Source organism: Poromitra crassiceps (assembly GCF_964638095.1).
Source record: "Poromitra crassiceps genome assembly, chromosome: 14".
In the NCBI taxonomy this organism is placed as follows: Eukaryota; Metazoa; Chordata; class Actinopteri; order Beryciformes; family Melamphaidae; genus Poromitra; species Poromitra crassiceps.
Genome location: NC_139633.1, coordinates 29776352 through 29798639, shown reverse-complemented (window position 1 = coordinate 29798639; position 22288 = coordinate 29776352). Strand labels below are relative to the sequence as shown.

General features: G+C 43.4%; 1 protein-coding gene across 1 annotated transcript in view; it reads left to right on the top strand.

The window, feature by feature from the left end:
• LOC310789127 (olfactory receptor 1M1-like) overlaps positions 1-22288 on the top strand; it is a gene marked incomplete at both ends in the record, with an annotated part of 37498 nt that overhangs the window by 3513 nt on the left and 11697 nt on the right. The window contains 2 exons of the mRNA XM_083650721.1: positions 16563-16583; positions 16846-17517. Coding sequence (XP_083506847.1) covers positions 16563-16583; positions 16846-17517 — 693 coding nt within the window. The remainder of the gene's footprint in view (positions 1-16562; positions 16584-16845; positions 17518-22288) is intronic.

The window sequence follows — 22288 nt, the reverse complement described above, 5'->3', positions numbered from 1 at the left end:
TCAGATACCTCATGTTGAATACATGTGGCCTGTCAGAGGGTCACATACCTCATGTTGAATACATGTGGCCTGTCAGAGTGTCACATACCTCATGTTGAATACATGTGGTCTGTCAGAGGGTCACAGACCTCATGTTGAATACATGTGGCCTGTCAGAGGGTCACAGACCTCATGTTGAATACATGTGGCCTGTCAGAGGGTCACAGACCTCATGTTGAATGCATGTGGCCTGTCAGAGGGTCACATACCTCATGTTGAATACATGTGGCCTGTCAGAGGGTCTCAGACCTCATGTTGAATACATGTGGCCTGTCAGAGGGTCTCAGACCTCATGTTGAATACATGTGGCCTGTCAGAGTGTCACAGACCTCATGTTGAATACATGTGGCCTGTCAGAGGGTCACAGACCTCATGTTGAATACATGTGGCCTGTCAGAGGGTCACAGACCTCATGTTGAATACATGTGGCCTGTCAGAGGGTCACAGACCTCATGTTGAATACATGTGGCCTGTCAGAGGGTCACAGACCTCATGTTGAATACATGTGACCTGTCAGAGTGTCACAGACCTCATGTTGAATACATGTGGCCTGTCAGAGTGTCACAGACCTCATGTTGAATACATGTGGCCTGTCAGAGTGTCACAGACCTCATGTTGAATGCATGTGGCCTGTCAGAGTGTCACAGACCTCATGTTGAATACATGTGGCCTGTCAGAGTGTCACAGACCTCATGTTGAATACACGTGGCCTGTCAGAGGGTCACAGACCTCATGTTGAATACACGTGGCCTGTCAGAGGGTCACAGACCTCATGTTGAATACATGTGGCCTGTCAGAGTGTCACAGACCTCATGTTGAATGCATGTGGCCTGTCAGAGTGTCACAGACCTCATGTTGAATACATGTGGCCTGTCAGAGGGTCACAGACCTCATGTTGAATACATGTGGCCTGTCAGAGGGTCACAGACCTCATGTTGAATACATGTGGCCTGTCAGAGGGTCACAGACCTCATGTTGAATACATGTGGCCTGTCAGAGGGTCACAGACCTCATGTTGAATGCATGTGGCCTGTCAGAGGGTCACAGACCTCATGTTGAATGCATGTGGCCTGTCAGAGGGTCACAGACCTCATGTTGAATGCATGTGGCCTGTCAGAGGGTCACAGACCTCATGTTGAATACATGTGGCCTGTCAGAGTGTCACAGACCTCATGTTGAATGCATGTGGCCTGTCAGAGGGTCACAGACCTCATGTTGAATGCATGTGGCCTGTCAGAGGGTCACAGACCTCATGTTGAATACATGTGGCCTGTCAGAGGGTCTCAGACCTCATGTTGAATACATGTGGCCTGTCAGAGGGTCACAGACCTCATGTGACCTCGGAGGCATTGAGACGCGTATCAGTTTGTACGACGACGATGTAATATTATACCTACATAATTCAGAAAAGTCGATACACCCACTCCTAGAATTAATCACCTCCTTCGGTAAGCTGTCTGGATACACAATTACCTGGACAAAGAGTGACTTCATACCTCTCTCTGATGCCTTCACTCCTGGCTTCCTGGAAAATCTCCCTTTCAAATTGGCAAAGGTCAGCCCCTTGACAATGTCCATTAGGGCCCCTTGACAATGTCCATTAAGGCCCCTTGACAATGTCCATTAGGGCCCCTTGACAATGTCCATTAGTCTCTCTCTCTTCCCAAACAAACTTACTCTTGGCGTTTCAACCCCTCCTTACTCACTGAAGGGAAATTCATAAAATATATTACCACCAAACTACCACTATGGGAAACATTAAAGGTTGCCATTCGCGGGGATATACTCTCATATGAGTCCACTGCCAAGAAGGAGAGCAATAGGCGAGTATTGGAGATTGAAAATGCTCTTCCCGCTCTTGAAGCGGCATATGTGACGCACACAATAGTGGTCACATTGTGGTTATTTAGTTTTATTTCTACTAATGTCGGGTGATTTTCACCCGGACAATTGAATTCATGTGATTTTCATTGTCTTGCTGCTGTCTGAGGTGGGCGGGTCCTTGGGTACCTTCAGGATGCTCACTGACGTCATTGAATGTAGGTGTGTTTCCCTGCTCCCATTCATGGTTTTTTTCTACCGGCTACGTGTTCGGGGGATGTTCAGGGTAAAATATCTTCAGGTTAGGGTTAATGTTATTGTGGTGACTTGTGTGGTGAAATTTTCACCACACAAGTCCCTTGGGTGGACCAAAGGAGATAGCTCCTGTTTTACCTAATTTTTCACGAATTTTACACATTTTTTATAGTGTCCCCCATAATACATTTTTGTGTTTTTTGTGATATTTCACATTTAAAAATAAAAGAAGAGTGCCTCAATTTGCCATGTATTGTTGTACTTTAAGATATTTTGATGAGAAGTATGTTTTATGGGGTATATTGCATCGGGTGAAATACAGCCGACGTTAGTGATGGTGTGACTTTAAATCACGTTAGTGTTCTAGGTTAAGAGAAGAATCTTATCCCAGCAGCATCATTGGTCACTTTAATCAGATCCTCTAAGGAGTCAATATTCACTTCGGCCAGTAAGCGGCAGCGGTGCGTAGCGGAGTGAGGCAAGGCAGCGGAAGTACTCTCACTACTCTCAGCGCTGTCGTTGGCTCCCGTCATTCTGCCGTGAGGAACGCCTGAGTAAACAACTAACGTTGCCGTGTCCTCTTCTTTCATCTGTTTAAACAGGTTAGTGTTATGTAAAAGCACCCCACATATCCCCAAATTGTACGATAAGGAACCCTAATTGCTGGTGAAAGAGTGTAAGGGCTCTATCGTCGCAAAGACGGTAATTTTGCGTTAGCGCCACGCAAAGCCCTAATTGTGGGCGTGTCGGCCCGCTGCGCTTCGCATCATCTTGGAGGATATAATGGAATAATATAATAAAAATAATTGGAGGATGAACCAGACTGGTTCATTAGAAACGATGAACGATCCATTTGAAACAAAGGGCTGTCGCGCAGTTACGCAGTGAATATCCCGGGGTCATCCCTATGTTCCCCGGGTCCTATGTTCCCCGGGTCCTATGTTCCCCGTTTTTAACACTCTCCGTAACATTTGGGGTGTCTATCCGCTATGCCGACCACCCGCAATGCCGACCTTAGGTTTAGGCGTGAGGGGTGGGAGAAGTTAGGTTTTGGGTTAGGGTCTGGGGGAGGTTAGGAAGGGTTCTATGTTCCCCGGTCCCACAAAAACGGGGAACATAGGACCCGGGGAATATAGGACCCGGGGAACATAGGTACGCTCCCAATATCCCCATGTCCCAAAGCGTGCGCTTACTGTAATTAGTCGTTTCGTTCATATAGTAGGCTATATACACATTTAAAAATATTTGTTTCTTTAATAGGGTAGGGATGTGTGAGATTTTAATTCTAGTTTATTTCAATAGCCTATATCAGAATTGTCCACTCGGGTTAAGCTATTGTTGCATGGTGCAATTGCAGGTAAGGTTACTGTATAGCCGTAACTGGCCAGCACAACTTTCTCAAAAGCAATCTACTGTTACCTCACACCACAGACATGTATGGTCGGGAATTATGTAGCAAAAAAAGTATTAAGTATTGACTCACTGGTTCCTCTTCATTTACAAGGCCATTCTGGGACATCTCCCACCTTATATATGCTCGCTAATCACCCTGCAGGAAAACAGCACTTATCAGTTACGTTCTCAAAATAGAGTCCTGCTGACCGTACCAAAGGCTCGGACTGAGTTTGGCAAAAAGGCGTTCCATTTGTCTGTCCCTCTGGCCTGGAATGAGCGTCAAGAAACACTGAATCTACAGGAGCTTGTCTCATTAGACAGTTTTAAAGTAATGTTAAAAGTCATGGAGGCAAACGAAATGCAGGTTTATAAGTGTCATGATTAGAATCATGCCTATCAATGTGATATATGTTGTACTTTTTTCTTTTCCTTTAATCTTTGGTTGTTAGTTCAGTTGCTTATATGCAAATGTGGTGATATGTTATGTAACTGTATGTCTGTAACCCTGTGCTGCCTCTTGGCCAGGTCTCTCTTGCAAAAGAGGTTTTTAATCTCAATGAGACTAACCTGGTTAAATAAAGGTCAAATAAAAAATAAATAAATACAATTTTAAGTAAAAGTATGTAGTAATAAAACCATGACAAACGAATTCTCATTTTTAAATCAAGGTGTTTTTTCTGCAATGTAGGCTATAGTTGAAAATCCACGTGGCATTCTGAGGAGGGAAGAGTGTGTGCGCGCGCGAGGTGTTGGAGAGAGAGGGACATCCATGCCGTGCGTAATCTATCCAAGCAAGGATTTCCTGCACTGTGCGGAGAATACTGTGTGCGCTCAGGCGTACGCCTGACATAGTGGGGTTTTTTGCGCTAAGACCATTGCCCAATTCAGCCTCCGTCTGTTTGAAGCCTAAGCGGAAATTGCATTATTTCAAATGGCCAGTGGGGGGCGCAGTTTGTATAGCACTCCCCAGGAACATGCATTCAACTCAATGGGAAACGAGCCAACTTCTCTCTCGGTCTATGTCTTAAATAAACACTTTCCAAATGAGTTTATGGTCTGAAAAAACTATTTCAAGTCTTTTTCATGCTCTCACGCCCTCCGTTTTCTAAATTATAGCCCCATTTCGAGGAAAATAGACGATATACATTGGATAAATAAGAACAGTAATACTTCCGACAGGTAGAGGCAGCAAGGCATCTAATCTGCCTCATGCAACATGAAGAAAAAATGTTTGCAACCTAGCAACCAATGCTAGCAGATAGCAAGTATAGTAGTTTAGCAAACTATCAGAAAATAGCATTACTTTATGATATTTTATTAGTAGACACGTAACTGTATAGATACCATACATGTAAAGTGACGCTCATAACATGGCAGACCATTTAATGTTATCTAACGGTATGTAACGTAACGTTACATAAATTAATGGTCTGCCCATGTTATACAGTAAGCGTCACTACAATTTATGTAACGTGACATAACATCACAAATTTTTGCAGACTTTAATGCTGTTGGTCGTTTGTTCAATATGCTCTTCTGTATGGTATTGGACATTTAAAGCTGATACACACTTGTCTTCAGGCATCCGCCAAGCTCAGCAATTTAATGTGTCGATTATTGGAAAACATACTTTATCGGATCGATAGAACTCAACATAGCCTAAGATCTTGCACGAATGTCTTCTGGTAAATTAAGCATATAATCCACCAAGCAACACTTGACACAAATATAACCATTTCACAGCAGTTCAGCCCACCATGGTGGGAAAGGAAACATTCTTAAAGTTTCAATTATATCGAAATATATGTTGCATGGTGTAGCCTATGTAATGTATGCCAAATTGTTACAGATAACCATATTTCAATCAATATAAAGCATTCGTTGAGTTCAAGCAGTCGGTTGGTTCTCCCATCTTCATGTTATTCTTCCTCTCGTCATCTGGTCCAAGCTGGTTCACTTCACATCAACGCTCTTTATATCACATCTTATTATCCAACCTGCCTGCTCTGACCAGACAACTAATGGGCTCGTTCTGTGATATTTGCGGTACATTCGGGTACATGATTTACCTTAGTAAATAGCCTACACAACAAGGTTATCTTTGTTGGCAATGTTTATTGACAAATGCACACTGGCAGATACATCAAAATAGATACAGCAAATCTCTCAAAGTCTCAAATCTGTCAGCATTATACAGTATACAGTCTATGGTCAGCATTTGGCTTGTGCTATTGCAATATCCTAGGTTGAACATAGTTAAACTGATGATCAGCAATATTCTCACAGTAATATGTTAACGTTACCATTATAATCTCAGGAGAGCAGAAAATTAAATAATGAGCCATGCACATGGGTATTACTGTTACAACATTTAAAACATAACATTAATAAAAAAAAATCCTTTGACCAGGGGGCAATGTGCCTCTGTTGTGTTTTGCTGCTACTGCTCCATGGTACTCCAGCAGTCATCCCTTGAAGAAACAAACGACACAGTGTTATATTAATCACTGTATAACATGAACGCCACCAAACTTCGCTTACAGTCATAGTCAACAGTGCAACCTTCTCGCATGTTTACGTTAGCACCCGATGCTAATCGAGCTAGCGTTAGCTTACAAACATGAGCATCACTCAAACAGTTCAACATAGGAGAGTACCAAGTGCGTGATCAAATCCACCTCAGTTATAAAGTTTAGAGTTTACCCATAGATATAATAAGTATAATAGCAGTTTACCTTGTGGATGCTTAGCAGCAGCTAGCAGGCTGAAGGCTTACACCAGGCTTACACCACACCATGGTCTCTTGGCCAGGCCCCGGACAAGACGGTGCTCGGCTGGCTGGACTGCTACTCGGCCATACCTTCAGGCTAAAAGTTATTATATATTTTGTTTTTCTGGACCATTTCACCATTGCAACCAGCCAGCTAGCGAGCTAGCAACCACAAGCTAACAACAAGATGGCAGTCAGTTCAAGCCTGTGAGACAAATTCTGACACTCCCCCGGCAGCCGCCCCCTCTCCCGTACTTCCGTGTAGCATTAATCATTAGTCCAATCAAGGATTATCAGAAAGCGGAAGATTCAAGCCTCATTTTCTGGTATCAAAACCCAATCAGCTCACATTGTCCATATATATACAGTCCTAATAAGCTAAGACCTGCTATTAGGTGGCGTTAAAATTGAGAGCACCAAAGGCCCTTTTTTCTAACATTGCGCTGGAACGCCTATTTTGGCACCGGCAGTGCCCAAACCTGTGTTTACGCTCGGAACATGATGATTGGACTGTCTGTTCTATTGTTACATATTGGCTGGTTCCAGGGTTCCTGGGTAGGTGTGAGTCCAGTAAGTCTGGAAGAGTACTGGAAAACAAATTATGTAAATGCAAATTTGTAGTCTTGAAAAGTGTGTTAATTTCACAAAACGGCAAAAATGAAGGAAAAAATATTCAGATAGTGGCCCACTACAGTATAATGTTATTTTATTGTTTTTTCTCCTCGTTTTCCAGCGTGAGTGAGTGTAGGCAGTGTAAATAAATACAACTTAACTTAACTTATTTTCAGGAAACTTGAAAGTTTAACAGAGTCTTAACACATTCACTGCCAACAGTTTATTTTTTTTACCGTAGGTAGCTTCTGCCAAGGTTTTTTTTGAGGATTCTGGCTCATCTTTCAAGAGCCGAGGATTATTTTCTGCTAGGATTTTGTGAACACAAAATATCTCAAAATAACTAATAGAATGTGTGCTTTCTCTGTCTAAAAGAGTTAGTTTGTAGAGTTAGTAGTTATGTAGGCATTAGCAGTTGAATACAGCATGGTTTCAGCGTCTGAAAATGAAAGCTGAGAAAAATGCCTTTTTGTGAAATTCGATAGAACAGTCACTTTAACCATTTATTTTTGGCATCAAAGACATCAGACATCTAAACAATAGTTCTGAACAGTATTTTCCTCCATAACAGCACCCGCACCCCCCTCTCCTTCAAACTCCTCCCTCCGTGGGCGTTCTCCTCCTCCCTCCTTGGCTCTGCAGCGGGTGTGTCACAAGCGAGTTTCTGCTGCCTGTCTGCTGCCTGGCGGCCCCTCGTCGGGCGAGCCTGGATGGGGCTCGCTCGTTTCTTGGGGTTTCGGTTGAGAGCTTTGATGAAGCTTTTGCGATTCTGGGCTTTATGCTGCGTGTTTCAAAGTGTGTTGCACCCAGTCTATTTTTGGAACCCCCCACCGTTGTGCGCCACCGTTGTGCGCCAGCGCGAAAGCGTTTTCGCCAAACCATTCTACAGTATGAGAATGGTTTCCTCACGCTTTTCCCTGCAGTTTTGGCTCGCTTTCTCTAGTCTGGAGAGCACTGTCGCCACTTAGTGGGTCGGTGGAATGGGTTGTACACGTTCGGTGGCTCCCATATTTTTATAGGAGACGTAGGGGGCTTTGATCCACGTCCCACCGTCAAATTTTTTTTTTTTTTTTTTTGACGAGTTGACTCGTCCACGGCAGTCAACCGTTGGTTTCTGCTTGACGAGTTGACTCGTCCACGGCAGTTAACGTGTTAAAAGTTCCTTTCAAGGAAATTAGGAAATGACAGAAACTTCTTCTTTTTTTTACTCCACTTCTTGCCTTAATATCTTACCATCTCCCATTTTTACAAATATACCAAAAGTCAAGATTTTGACATGGACCTATATATCTGTTTCTGTGCAGCCTGTTTGTAAATGAACTGTATGATAGTGCTGCACGTTTCCATTCCTTCTGCTTCAGATAATCTCTGACACTCACAGTTTCTGCTTCATGATGTTTCTGTTTGTACTCTTATGCATGTGCTGAGTGCTGGTACGGGAACTGTACCACCATGGACAGCAAACCTGCGTGTATATCTGATCATCTGCCTGTTGTATTTACTGCTACAGTGCCTTGTTCAAAGGCGGAAACTCGTACTCCTGCTCGCCGCCTGCGGGCGTTAAATCCTCAAACTTCATCCCAGTTTTCCACTGCTTTTGAAGACTCTTTGTTTTATACTGTGGATGACCTCTGTGATCGCAGTGCTGATGAACTGACAGCACTCTTTGACACCACTTGCACTGATATCTTGGACTCTATTACTCCTCTCAGGTCTAAGCGCAAAAAAACACCTGCAGAGCCATGGCTTAATGACACGACCCGATCTCTCAGACGTTCTTGTAGACGATGTAGGCGATGATTGGACTATCTTCGCCAGATCGCAAAATTACACTTGCGGGAGGCAGATGATAGGCTAAGAGGCGCACGGACATGCCTGGGCCATGCCTACACCTGTGTCTGCGCTTAGATTCCAGCGCAAAACTGGATGGTGTGGAGGCAGATAGCTTAAGACACAGGGAAGATAGCATAAGAGTTGCGCAAACAGCTGCGCCAACGATAGCACCGTACGGTGATGGAGCCCTAAATGTTTAGCAGTGTTTTAGTTGTGTTGTGTTTGCGATGAAGATTGCCATTACATGCCTGGGTCTCACAGCAAGGAGATAGATAATGGCCGCCATACTTTCACTTCCATTTCACTGTGATTCTATAAGCTCCTGTCCTCTTTTATTTTCAATGTAGAGGTCCAGTTTGTATAATATATGTAGCCTGGTGAAATTATATGGTGATCAAGGCAGGAATTTTGAGAGTGAGGTCGTTCAGGAGTTGTGCAAGCTTTATGGAGTGAAGAAGGCTCGTACCACTCCTCATCACCCTCAGGGTAACGCACAATGCGAGCGTTTCAATAGGACACTCTATGATCTTTTGCGTACGCTACCACCTGACAAGCTATACCAGAGCTTGTCTATGCGTACAATGTCACACCTCATGCCACTACAGGGTACTCACCATATTATCTTATGTTTGGAGTACACCCCCACCTACCTGTAGATGCTTTGCTAGGGCAAGAGCAAGTGTTGGATAGGAAGCATGACTGGCTAGTAGTAGTGCATCAGGAACGTCTACATGAGGCTCATGCTAGAGCAAGGGAGTATGCTGAACACAAAGCAGCAGAGAGACTTGAACTGGACAAGGACAAAGTATACTGTCCTCCTGTAGAAGTAGGCCAGCTAGTCTACCTCCGTCACTGGCCGCAGGGTAGGAACAAAATTCAGGATGCTTGGGGTCCTACTATTTACAAGGTCGTTGAGGTTCAGGGCAGCATACATGCAGTAGAGCCAGTGGAAGATGGTCCTATTAAGAGGGTCTACCGAGCTAACCTCTGGTAGTTGCTCAGGCCAGCGGCGTTTCTTGTCAGGTGGTAGCGTACGCAAAAGATCATGGAGTGTCCTATTGAAACGCTCGCATTGTGCGTTACCCTGAGGGTGATGAGGAGTGGTACGAGTCTTCTTCACTCCATAAAGCTTGCACAACTCCTGAACGACCTCACTGAACCACCAACTTATCAGAATCATTAATTTAGCAGAATCCCACCGCTGCCACCAAAATGTGTAGCCTGGCGAAATTATACAGCGCAGGACACAAAACTTATTTTAGGATTCTTTATTCTGAATTAATAAATGATTCTGTAATTAATACGTAGTTGGAATATAAAAGGTTGAATGAGTTCTGCTTCTAAAAATAAACAGAGAATTGAAACAAAATACACACTTGTTCAGTTGTATACCAAACACTGCTTGTGGACTATTGACAGAAGTCCTAGATTTACTAGCAGGTTTGCTGTAACTGCTTACAATCACTGGTGTTTGAGTTCACTGTGACTATTTTCCTATAGTTAGCACCAACACAGTAAGACATTTTTTACAGTGTACAAATAATTGCAGTGGCTCTTCCTGAGAAAACAAATAAAATAAAATAGAAAAACAGTTTTACCTCAACATCCACAGTTATTCACAAACAATTAAATTAAATTAAATGTACAGCATGAGATTGCAACACATTATAATCTTGTAAGATACTCACAACATGTCTGTACATCCATGCACAAAATGCACAAGTGGTAGGAACACCGACCAAGTGAGCAATAAAAGAACAGTAAAACGACTGAACTCTGTTGTAAACACGACTCACATCCAAAATAAATTAGACAAGTCAAAAACCGAAATCAACTTACATAAGGACTGAAGGCGAGCAGCACGGAAGCTCCGTGAAAACTAGCGTGGCTGGACAATCTGATGAAATCCGCCGTCACCCGACCAGACCTGTGAGTCAGCGGACCCAAATATGTTTATACACACTCTGAATAATATTGAAGCAGCTACGAGCAAGATTTTCGATTGTTATTAAACAGTCTAAATTTAATATTGATCCATCACATCTTACCTCTAATAGTAGACGAGACCAACGCAGAGTAGTCTCGCTTGAACCCCGAGTGAATCGGCTAGTGTTAGTCTGTCTGTGGCCAGGGCAGATCAGGAAGTGAAATGAAATGGTTTGCAGCAGCCACTTCGGCCATAACCACAAAATAACTTCCAAAAAACCTGTTAGAATATAACGAGAGATGTTCGTGAGAGTAGCAAGCCCCTGCACGGCGTGTTCCTTGTTTATGGTCTGTTGCTAGGCAGAGCGAAACGGCGGAAGGCAGGCAGCTGCCGTGAACCGTTTCCTTTCACTTCCGGGTTTATCCGGCCCGCCGGTAGACAGATAGAGAGAGAGAGCCCCCTGGTGACGCGAGGTTAGACAGACACAGACTCATCATCAAGAGAGCAATCTCCGATTCACACGGCTTTGGTCTCAGCTACTATTATAGGTAAGATGTGATGCATCAATATTGTAATTATACTGTTTAATAACAATCAAAAATCTTGCTCGTAGCTCCTTTAATCTACCGTAAAACTGCCAATAAGGGCCCGGGCGCTTATTATGCTAAATCAATTTGGACCCGGCGGTAAAAGGAAGACCCGGCAGCAATTAGAGTCAGGCGGTTATTTCCATTTGGCCATAATTGAGCCAGGCGGTTATTTTTTTTTTTAACATAAATGCCTGCTCAGCAAAAACGTAAAGTATCAAATTGCTTATTTAAACCAGTGAGATAGTACTTAGTACACACAAGAGGCTAGGTACAGGCAGTTTAAACCAGTGAGATAGTACTTAGTACACACAAGAGGCTAGGTACAGGCAGTTTAAACCAGTGAGATAGTACTTAGTACACACAAGAGGCTAGGTACAGGCAGTTTAAACCAGTGAGATAGTACTTAGTACACACACGAGGGTAGGTGCAGGCAGTTTTTACAAAAACAACAATAACAACGGTAACCAAAAAAATATTCCCTTTGCGGCCCCGGCGGCAAAAAGAGTCAGGCGCTTATTATGCTAAATCAATTTGGACCCGGCGGTAAAGGGAAGACCCGGCGGCAATTAGAGTGGAGGCGCTTATTGGAAGAATTACGGTATTTATATTTTGTGTGCAAAGCATTATTTACCAAGGTAGAAGTCCGGGATTATGTGTTGAGTTGCTCTTTCAAAATCAACAAGATGGAAAAGGATTCTGGATTCTAACTTCCTGGTCTCGTCTCGCGATATTTAGCAAACTCCGACCTTATGGATTATCAACGGACTTCGCGCCCTCTAGCGGAGTAAATAGGAATGATGCTTCTTTTTACCCACCCGGCTACATATAGCATTGCACATTTGACATGGGCACTTTGGTAGCACATGTATGTTTCTTTTCTTTGCTTTTCATTTCCTGTGTCTGAGCCTGTTTGTCTTGTATATTGTTCTATAAAGAATTCAAAATGAAATATACATTAAAAAAGACGTGTTTGAACCCCGATTGCGAAAAATCTACAAAAGTTACTGAAAAGTTGAATTCACATGATCGATCCCTCACCCAGCTGTCCGTTTTAACATTGGAACGGCGTCTCTACATGTCAGTATGTGGGAGGAGATGTGTGCTGAAAAACGTACAAAATAATAAGGATAAAGAGAGGCAGCAACATACTGTGATTGCTGCTGTACGGCACAACTATTTGTTTGCAACATACCTGCCTCAAATCGCCGCTCGAGGGACTAGTGAGGTCTCTAGACCATATTTCAAGCTGAAGGCCATTCGTGCATAATCTAATCCGATCACCCCCTGACGTCAGTCAAGTTCTAGTATGACGTGGTCAGTCAAAGTCTTAGTATGACGTCTGTAATGACGTCAGATATGACGTCAGTTAATTCTCATATATATAGCAAGGGTTCTACGTCACCTCTCTCTCTCTGGCCGATCATAGCAGCAGCAGCTTCACGGCAGTCCATCTCCCCTGAGCCGTCCTCCGAAGCATTGTTTTGCGGCTGTTTTGCACCACATCTGCAGACCGAATCAGCACCCCCAAGTCCTCTTTACCCGTGGATAATCCCTGCGGATCTCTCAACGCTTCCCCACCCCACTCCTGGCATGTCGGATCCCGAGCCAGAGCAGTCCATGGACAGACGACAGCTTAAACAACGATACCCTGTTCCGGATCAGCCACGGAGCGTATTTGCCCTCCGAGACGCCTGACGACACCGGCGAAGAGGCCGTGCCACAGGCCGCCGACGTATGCCACGACGAGAAGGCACGGGGCGCGCCACTGCGACGACACAGCTCAGCAGCCGATCCTGTCCCGGGTGTTCAGCTGCGTCCGCACCCAGGCTCCTCCAAGCAGGCATCACAGGCCGTTCCATTCGCGTGGTCAGTTGCACGGCAGGCGCGGATCCCTCTCACCGGGCAGTCTTTAAAGTCTTTACTTTAACCGTAAATAAACGGGAGGTTGCGTGAGTAAAAGATGTCACGTCGCTGCCTGATGACGGTGACGTTATCACCGCACATTGTATATTTCATCCATAATTCTGTCAGCATGTTGTTGAGATCATCAAAAAAAAAAAAAAAAACTTGGCTCATGGAGCACGTCTGGGCATCAGTTTGAGTGTTAGCTAATCATAACCTTAAGACCGAGTCAGACGGCCCAGGGGATGTTGACAGATCATCATCATTTTTCTTAACAGCAAAGCTTGAAACGTTTGCATTGAGGCTGTGTTGTTTATCACCACTCTGACAGTAACAGCGTCGTCGTTTACATTCACGCTGGCTGTCTCATTTCACGTTTCTCCGCGTCAAGCTACCCAGTCCTAACTCACCACTTCCTGTTAACGAATTTCAAGGTAAAACGCCTTTGGCGTTCCTGTTGACCATAAATAATACCAAAAGCTAAAACAGTTAATACAGTGACATGCTAGTCATGTAACAAGAGGCTGCGAAACCCACCGCTATATAACCATATAACCAACCATAACATATCACTGCGAGTTGCAAACTAGCAGTATATGGTGCATTTGCAAGGGGGTGAAACTATTTTATTCGTTTGTTAACCAGTTTCTTTATATCTCATGCATTAAGCATTTCATTTCAGCTCTAGGGTTGTGCCAGAATGAACAGTTTGCCCCATGGATCTCTTGGTCTGCCCAGAGCGTCCGAGACGATATGGCACTCCCGCATCAGTGCTGCAGGCCGGGTCCCGTCAACCACCGTGAATCTGCCCAGATTTCCCCATGGTCTGGCCTCAGCTGCGCCAGCAAGGCTATGAGCAGTCCGTAGCAAACAGGTGTTTGTTGGGAAAAAAGATGGTCGCTATCTGATGACATCATCACCGGCCGTCACCGTATCTTTTTCATGCAATAGCTACTAATAATGCTTGCATTCCCATGAATTATTGGCATCATGTAATCTTGAAATAATTTGTCCTTGAAAGGGTAAAAAAAAAAGGAAAATAAAAATAAAAAAGTGTTGAAGCTACTATTATAAGAATCTCGCATCGGGTGAATCTAGGTCTGCCTCTCCACCTAGCGATCCTGTCCATGTGTCATATTTATTTTCAGCTCATCAATCTCATCATGTGATGACTGCTCCGGATTCGGATTCTGGACTCCTCATCGCACAATTCGGTTCACCAGACAAACCACTAAGTAATCCAAGTCCAGCGCCAAGTCAAGTCATTAAGTCACCCAGGCCACAAGTCATCCAAGTCCAGCGCCAAGTCGGGAAGTCACTAAGTCACCGAGGCCAAGCTGGGAACCCCTAAGCCACTAAGTCACCAACCCCTAAGCCATCCCCTAAGCCACCAAGTCACCAACCCCTAAGTCATCCCCTAAGCCACTAAGTCACCAACCCCTAAGTCATCCCCTAAGCCACTAAGTCACCAACCCTAAGTCATCCAAGTCCAGCGCCAAATCGGGAAGTCACTAAGTCACCGAGGCCAAGCTGGGAACCCCTAAGCCACTAAGTCACCAACCCCTAAGCCATCCCCTAAGCCACCAAGTCACCAACCCCTAAGTCATCCCCTAAGCCACTAAGTCACCAACCCCTAAGTCATCCCCTAAGCCACTAAGTCACCAACCCCTAAGCCATCCCCTAAGCCACCAAGTCACCAACCCCTAAGCCACTAAGTCACCAACCCCTAAGTCATCCCCTAAGCCACTAAGTCACCAACCCCTAAGTCATCCCCTAAGCCACTAAGTCACCAACCCCTAAGTCATCCCCTAAGCCACTAAGTCACCAACCCCTAAGTCATCCCCTAAGCCACTAAGTCACCAACCCCTAAGTCATCCCCTAAGTCACTAAGTCACCAACCCCTAAGTCATCCCCTAAGTCACTAAGTCACCAACCCCTAAGTCACTAAGTCACCAACCCCTAAGTCATCCTAACTCCTGGAAACAATCTACTCCCCATGGCTCGCTACATCAGGCTCAGGCCTCAGACTGGCCCCGGCTCCCCTGTTCCTCATCGCACCTCGTCACCACACGTCAAGATCCTGGTTCATCCTGTACCTCAAGCGGACGCTCCAGAATGGCAACCTCCCGATGAAGAACTACTCCAGCCACTCCTTCGGGATCGGGGCGGCCACCTCAGCCGCCGTGCAAGGAGTGCCCTCCGACTAAGTCACCCAGGCCAAGTTGGGAATCCCTAAGTCACTAAGTCACCAACCCCTAAGTCATCCAAGTCCAGCGCCAAGTTGGGATATCACTAAGTCACCCAGGCCAAGTCGGGAACCCCTAAGTCACTAAGTCACCAACCCCTAAGTCATCCAAGTCCAGCGCCCAGTCGGGAAATCACTAAGTCACCCAGGCCAAGTTGGGAACCCCTAAGTCACTAAGTCACCAACCCCTAAGTCATCCAGCACCTCAAGCGGACGCTCCCGCTGGTCTTCATCAGCTCTCCAGCTACACCCGCCTGGAGCAGGCGGCCATACCGTGCCCCAAAGAACCCTCCTTCCTCAATTGGCGAGCATGGCAACAAACAGTGTCCCGGGCTCCATGCCAAAATGTCTCGTTGGTGGTGGCTCCCCGAAAAGCACAGCGCCCAGTAGGCGCAGTAAATCTCCCGGATCATTTTTGGGGGAGAGAGAGAGTCGAGAGAGAGAGTCAGGGTCAGTCAGAGGGCCAAGTCGTGCGGCGCGCAAGGCCCGACCAAGCTGGGAAGCGCCAGCCGCAACGCAAGTAGGGGGATCAAGATCGAAGGCCCGACCGAGTTGGGAAGCGCCAGCCGCAAGTAGCCATAAGTCATTAAAAAGGTCGAAGGCCAGAAAAGTACAATCAATTACTAATGTACCAAGATCGAAGGCCCGACCGAGCTGGGAGCGCCAGCCGCAAATAGCTGTAAGTCACTAAAAGGTCGAAGGCCAGAAAAGTTCAATCAACTACCGGTGCCCGTAGATCTCAATTAACCTCCGGTAATCAGATCTTCCTTTTGGGAGATCTCCTAGCCTAGTATTGTTTTTTTGCAGATGTTCTGTATTATGGAAGAATGCAATTTCTCACTTTAGCCCTCATGTCTTTGTCTTATGACTGATACCTTGATATCTGTCATCCTCTACAATATAATACACACATGACATCGAACACGGTGGCTGCCTTTATTGTTGTGATGTGGTCGTACGCTTTTCTCAAAGACCTGATCACTGTATGCTTGAGCAGGCATTTGACACTGTGTGGAAACTACAGAGGCTATTATGCCAACTATCTCATCATCAGTCTGGCATGCTCAGCCTCTGAGGAAATCACATTTGGGGATTCGTTGGCACTGCTCTAAGCGTCTTGTTCCCTCTAATTCCAAGTTGTGTCATTCATAACTTTTCTTTCTTTCTTTTTAGGTTCCTGGATCTTCTGCGAGGGTAGGGGAGTGAATTGTAATTTTGGGTTGCTTCTCACGTTTGATAATCTTCTTTACACTTGATGATCATTGCTAGAGCATTAAGCCAAATCATTTCATCGTGTGCACACTAATGATTGTTTTGTGAACTAATCCAAGGATAATGGCCAATTTTACTGTATCTTATTTCATTCTTGCGGCTTATCCGCATTTTGGACCTTTGAAATACTTGTATTTTACGATTATAGCATTGTTGTACATTGCGGTTCTTTTTTCCAACACAGCACTCATTGTGATCATTTGTATGAATAGAAGCTTACATGAACCTATGTATCTTTTTCTGTGCAGCCTGTTTGTAAATGAGCTCAATCGTTCTACAGCGATTTTTCCATTCCTTCTGGTTCAGATAATCTCTGACACTCACACAATTGCTGTCCCATATTGTTATTTGCAGATGTTCTGTTTATATACATATGTAGATATGCAATTTCTCACTTTAGCCCTCATGGCTTATGATCGATACCTTGCTATCTGTCATCCTCTACAATATAATACACACATGACATCGAACAAGGTGGCTGTCTTTGTTGTTGTGGCATGGTTGTACGCTTCTCTCAAAGTCCTGATCCTTTTATCCTTGAGCAGGCGTTTGACACTGTGTGGAAACTACACAGGCTATTGGAGGTGTGTCAACTTTGAAATCGTCAGGCTGGCATGTTCACTCTCTGACACCAGAGTAAATAGAATTTATGGACTCGTTGCCCTTGGTCTAGCCGTCGCAGTCCCTCTATTTCCAATCCTTTTTTCTTATATGAGGATTCTTCACATTTGTTTTGCAGGTTCAAAAGAGACCAGACAAAAAGCTCTTAGTACCTGCTCACCTCAGCTGGTTTCTCTTCTGAGCTATTCCTTTGCTGGCTTATTTTTGCTTGGCATCAAAAGAATTGACACCAGCAGTTGGCCCCGTGTGTTGGAAAATTTTATATTTGTGTATGCAAACCTATGGGGGAATGTTTTAATGCTTCTAAATCCTATCATGTATGGAATGGGACTGTCCAAAATACGAAACATATGTAAAGGTCTGGTCTATTGTTACATATTGGCTGGTTCCAGGGTTCCTGGGTAGGTGTGAGTCCAGTAAGTCTGGAAGAGTACCGGAAAACCAACTATGTAAATCAAAAATGTGTAGTCTTGAAAAGTGTGTTAATTTCACAAAACGGGAAAAATGAAGGAAACAATATTCAGATAGTGGCCCACTATAATGTTACTTTATTTGGGTTGTGGTCTGGTGAAATAAAAGTTCAGTAAATTTAAACAAAATATGAAAACGTTGGGTAACGTTTTTCCCCCTTTTTTCTCTCCTCGTTTTCCAGCGTGAGTGAGTGTAGGCAGTGTAAACAAATACAACTTAACTTCATGTTTTCTTCTTCCTGTATTTTCCCTAGAATTAATCCATAATGTCATGCTTCTTTTCAGGAAACTTGAAAGTTTAACGGAGACTTAAAAGTTCCTTTCAAGGAAATTAGGAAATGACAGAAACTTTTTCTTTTTTTTACTCCACTTCTTGCATTAATATCTTACCATCTCCAATTTTTACAATGACATGTCAAACTATTAACAACCCTGTTCATATTCTTTTCGAGTAATCATTCTAATCACATACACCAAAAGTCAAGATTTTGACATGGACCTATGTGTCTGTTTCTGTGCAGCCTGTTTGTAAATGAACTGTATGATAGTGCCGCACGTTTCCATTCCTTCTGCTTCAGATCATCTCTGACACTCACAGTTTCTGCTTCATGATGTTTCTGTTTGTACTCTTATGCATGTGCCGAGTGCTGGTACGGGAGCTGTACCACCATGGACAGCAAGGCGCTGAGAAGGTTGAGGCGCGCGGCCCAGCACGTGACAGGATGTGAGCTGCCAAAACTGCAGGATCTGTACACTCAGCGGTGCCTCAGGAAGTCCCAGAAGATCATCAAGGACGTGACCCACCCGCACAACAGCCTGTTCTCCCTGCTGCCCTCAGGGAGAAGATACAGGGTCCCGAAGTGCAGTGCATGCAGTAAACCTGTGTTATTGTCATTTGCACACTCTTGGACACTCTTGCACACTCTTGGACACTCTTGGACACTCTTGGACACTCATGGACACTGTGAACACTTTCATCTTATTCTATTTAATACTTTATCACTTCTACTTTATTACCTCTCCTATTTAACTGTTGCCTTAATTGCCCTTCACACACTGTTACATTGTTGCCCTATTTAACTATTGCCTCATTGTCTATTTGTTGCTTGCTGTGTTTTTGTGCCCTATTTGTTGTTTGCTGTGATTTTGCACTATTTACCTACTGCACCTTGTCTGTAACGGAGCCCACAGCTTAAGAATTTCACACGTGGGTACTCGTGCAATTAACGGACTGACAATAAAAGTCTTGAATGATGAATTTAGTCACTTAGCCCTCATGTCTTATGACAGCTACCTTGCTATATGTTGTCCTCCACAATATACTGTAACACACACACATCCATGACAAGGTGGCTGTATTTATTGCTGCGATTTTGGTGTCTGTGACTTGTCCTTATATCCTTAGGACCACAGTGGAAATAAGTAATTCCTGTACTTTGTATTTACATTGTATGTTGATATTGAGTGCTGAATAAAAACCAACCAATCAATCAAGCAAGCAATCAAGCAAGCAATCAATCAATCATTGTGTCTTTTTACAACTGAAAGACAATGAGAAAAAAGCTGAATGAACAGAAGCTGTTTACTACCGCAGTAATAAGATGAAAATAATAGCACAAAATAATCTTAAAAAACAACAAACAAACATGAAACCTTAGAAGCAATTTATATCTGTCCAAAAACTCAAAACAAGTCAGGGTACATTACCATTTTGTTATCAGTGAACATTGATGCAAATGTCAGGGTAGGAACTGTTATAAGGTTGTTTCAATTTGTTTCCACAAGTAGGTCTATGTCACATCTTTCATTTTGGACAAAGGGATGGTCTGAAATTCCAAACCCCATCTGAAACTCTTGTTCTCTTCATTGAATGCTAACAGATCATTTATTACTGCTAACAGAAATAAATAAATCCAATCGTAAAGATGCACATACAACAAAACAAGCTGGAAATATGTCATGTGAAAGAAGTCTAAATGTAATCACATAACAGTTCACTCCAGAAAAATATGCAATTATTTCATGCAGTTACATAGTGATTTTCAGTCAATGGGTTGTTGGAAGGAAAATGACATTGCAGTGGTGAAGAAACATGAATTATTATTATTGGGGTTTGGACTAAAGGGTGAAAATCACAAATCTGCCAATCAAAATGCTTTTACCTTTATTACAACATGAATTGAAAACCCAACATAAAACTGCACACGTTTTATCTTTTCTTGTAAAAGGTACATGACGGACAAACCCAGTGTTTTTGTCACAATTACGGTAGGTCACGTCTATAAACAATTATATCATTTTTAAACAATTATGTTTCTGTATAAATCATTACAATATGCTCCCGTGAGGTGGGGATGCATTTGGCAGCGGGGGTGCAAAACTCGGCATAACACCTGGACACTTGCGCATGGCGGACTGCTATCGTCCTGCAGAGACGATAGTACAAGGCAGGCGCAAACAGGTGCGTGAAGCACAAAAAGCAGATAGCGCCTGTACCAAGATAGAGCCCCACATTGCCAAATGCATATAGTAGCGGACCTGTGGGGACCCCCTTGGTCTGGAACATGACATCATCACTGAATTTATAACCTCAGCCAGGAAGGATGACATCACTGATGACATCATCACTGATATCCCTGATGACATCACATCATTAGGTAATGATGACCTAATTAAAAAATCCGGCTCCATCAGGTCACCGCATGCAGGTGCTCTTTACACTTCCTGAAAGTTTCAGCCTGATCGCACGTAAAATGGCATAGCTGTGGCCGGACAAAATTCTGCTCACACGCACGCACGCACACACACACACACACACACACACACACACACACACACACACACACACACACATAGACACACAGACACACACACACACACACACACACGCAATGCATGCACACTTCTCATTCTGATTATATAATATTAATATTTTATCCCTTTCTCCACAAACTGTCATATCAAAGCTGTCATGTTTATTTGTTTGCTTCCGGCATACTGCTTTGATATCCAGGAATGAGGAAGACAACAAAGGAGGTGCTGGTCAACACCCAGTTGGAGATGTTATGGGTATAAGATGCCTCCATCGCACTCTTGCAAGTGCGCCTGCAACAACGCCAGTTCTAAGAACTGATCCAGGATCAAGCCTAACCCCTGAAAGTAACCAGGGTCGGTTTGGGCCCTTCAAGCTCAGGAGTGAATTCAAACCAGAGTCTGGGCCCTTCAAGCCCACCTCTATAAATAGTGTTGGGGGTAACTCATTACAAAAGTAACATATTACATGTAATATATTACTTTTAGCAGTAACTCAGTAATATAACATATTACTTATAGGATTTCAGTAATATACCAGTTACTTTGTCAAGTAACTCAAGTTACAAATTTAGTTAATTTAAAAAAAATCAAAGCACATAATCAAACTGTGTTTTTATGCAAATAACCACTATAGATGACAAGGATAACATTTATAATTTTGGATTGTTTACATTGACTTCAAGGCGGTTGGAATTATGGAGATGGTTCCGGGGTGGCGATGTCATTCTGCTGCTGCTGTTGTTTTGGTAAAAGTAATGAAAAAGTAGTGTAATCAGTAACGGGTTACTCTACACAGACAATAATATTGTAAAGTAACTTATTACTTTCAAATGAAAGCAACTAGTAATATGTAGTGTATTATATTTTGAAAGGAACTTGCCCAACACTGTCTATAATGGTGCCAAAACCCGGATAGCTGCATTGTCGCAGGAGGAGCTTGAGGCCAAATTGAAGGAGATTGATCTCCAGCGTGAAGCCAATAGAGAGCCACACGAATGAGTCTGGAAGTATACTTCCGGCTTCTTCAGTGGAAAAGTCTATGAGATTTAACCTGGGGGTTTCGCTTAAATGCATAAAATAAGGTCTGTTAACAAAAGTTTATGGGAACGCGAATCTGGGTTCTGCATGATAATCTTCACAAATGTGAATAACTTTTATGACTTTTGGAATGTAAATGTGTTTATTTTTAAAGGTGATTTTTATTAAACACTTATATACATAATATATGTATATATGATATCATGTATATATGATATCATATATGATATCATATATATATATATATATATGATTAATTCATATGTGGACACTTATCACCCAATAGCCTAATGCAGTAGTAGGCTATCATCTCCTTGTTGCATTGTCAAACTGGCAGATGGGGGAAAAGAAACGATTCAACTAAGTAACTAAGTCCATTCATGAAATTATTGGTAACGCTTTATATTAAGGTTATATTAATTAGCGTTAATTAATAGGTAATAAGGCTCTTATAAGGTGCTTATTAACACTATTATTATGTTAATAATACTATATAAGTGTTAATAATCGCATTATAAACATTTATTGGTAGCTTATAAGCACTTTATAACCACCTTTACTAGCTGGTTTTGTTACTTTATTAAGTCTAATAAATAGTTTGTTATGACCTTATTAGCAGTTAACTATGCACTTATCAACAGTTAACTATGCTTTTTGCAGGTACCTCATGAGCCCATGCCCACT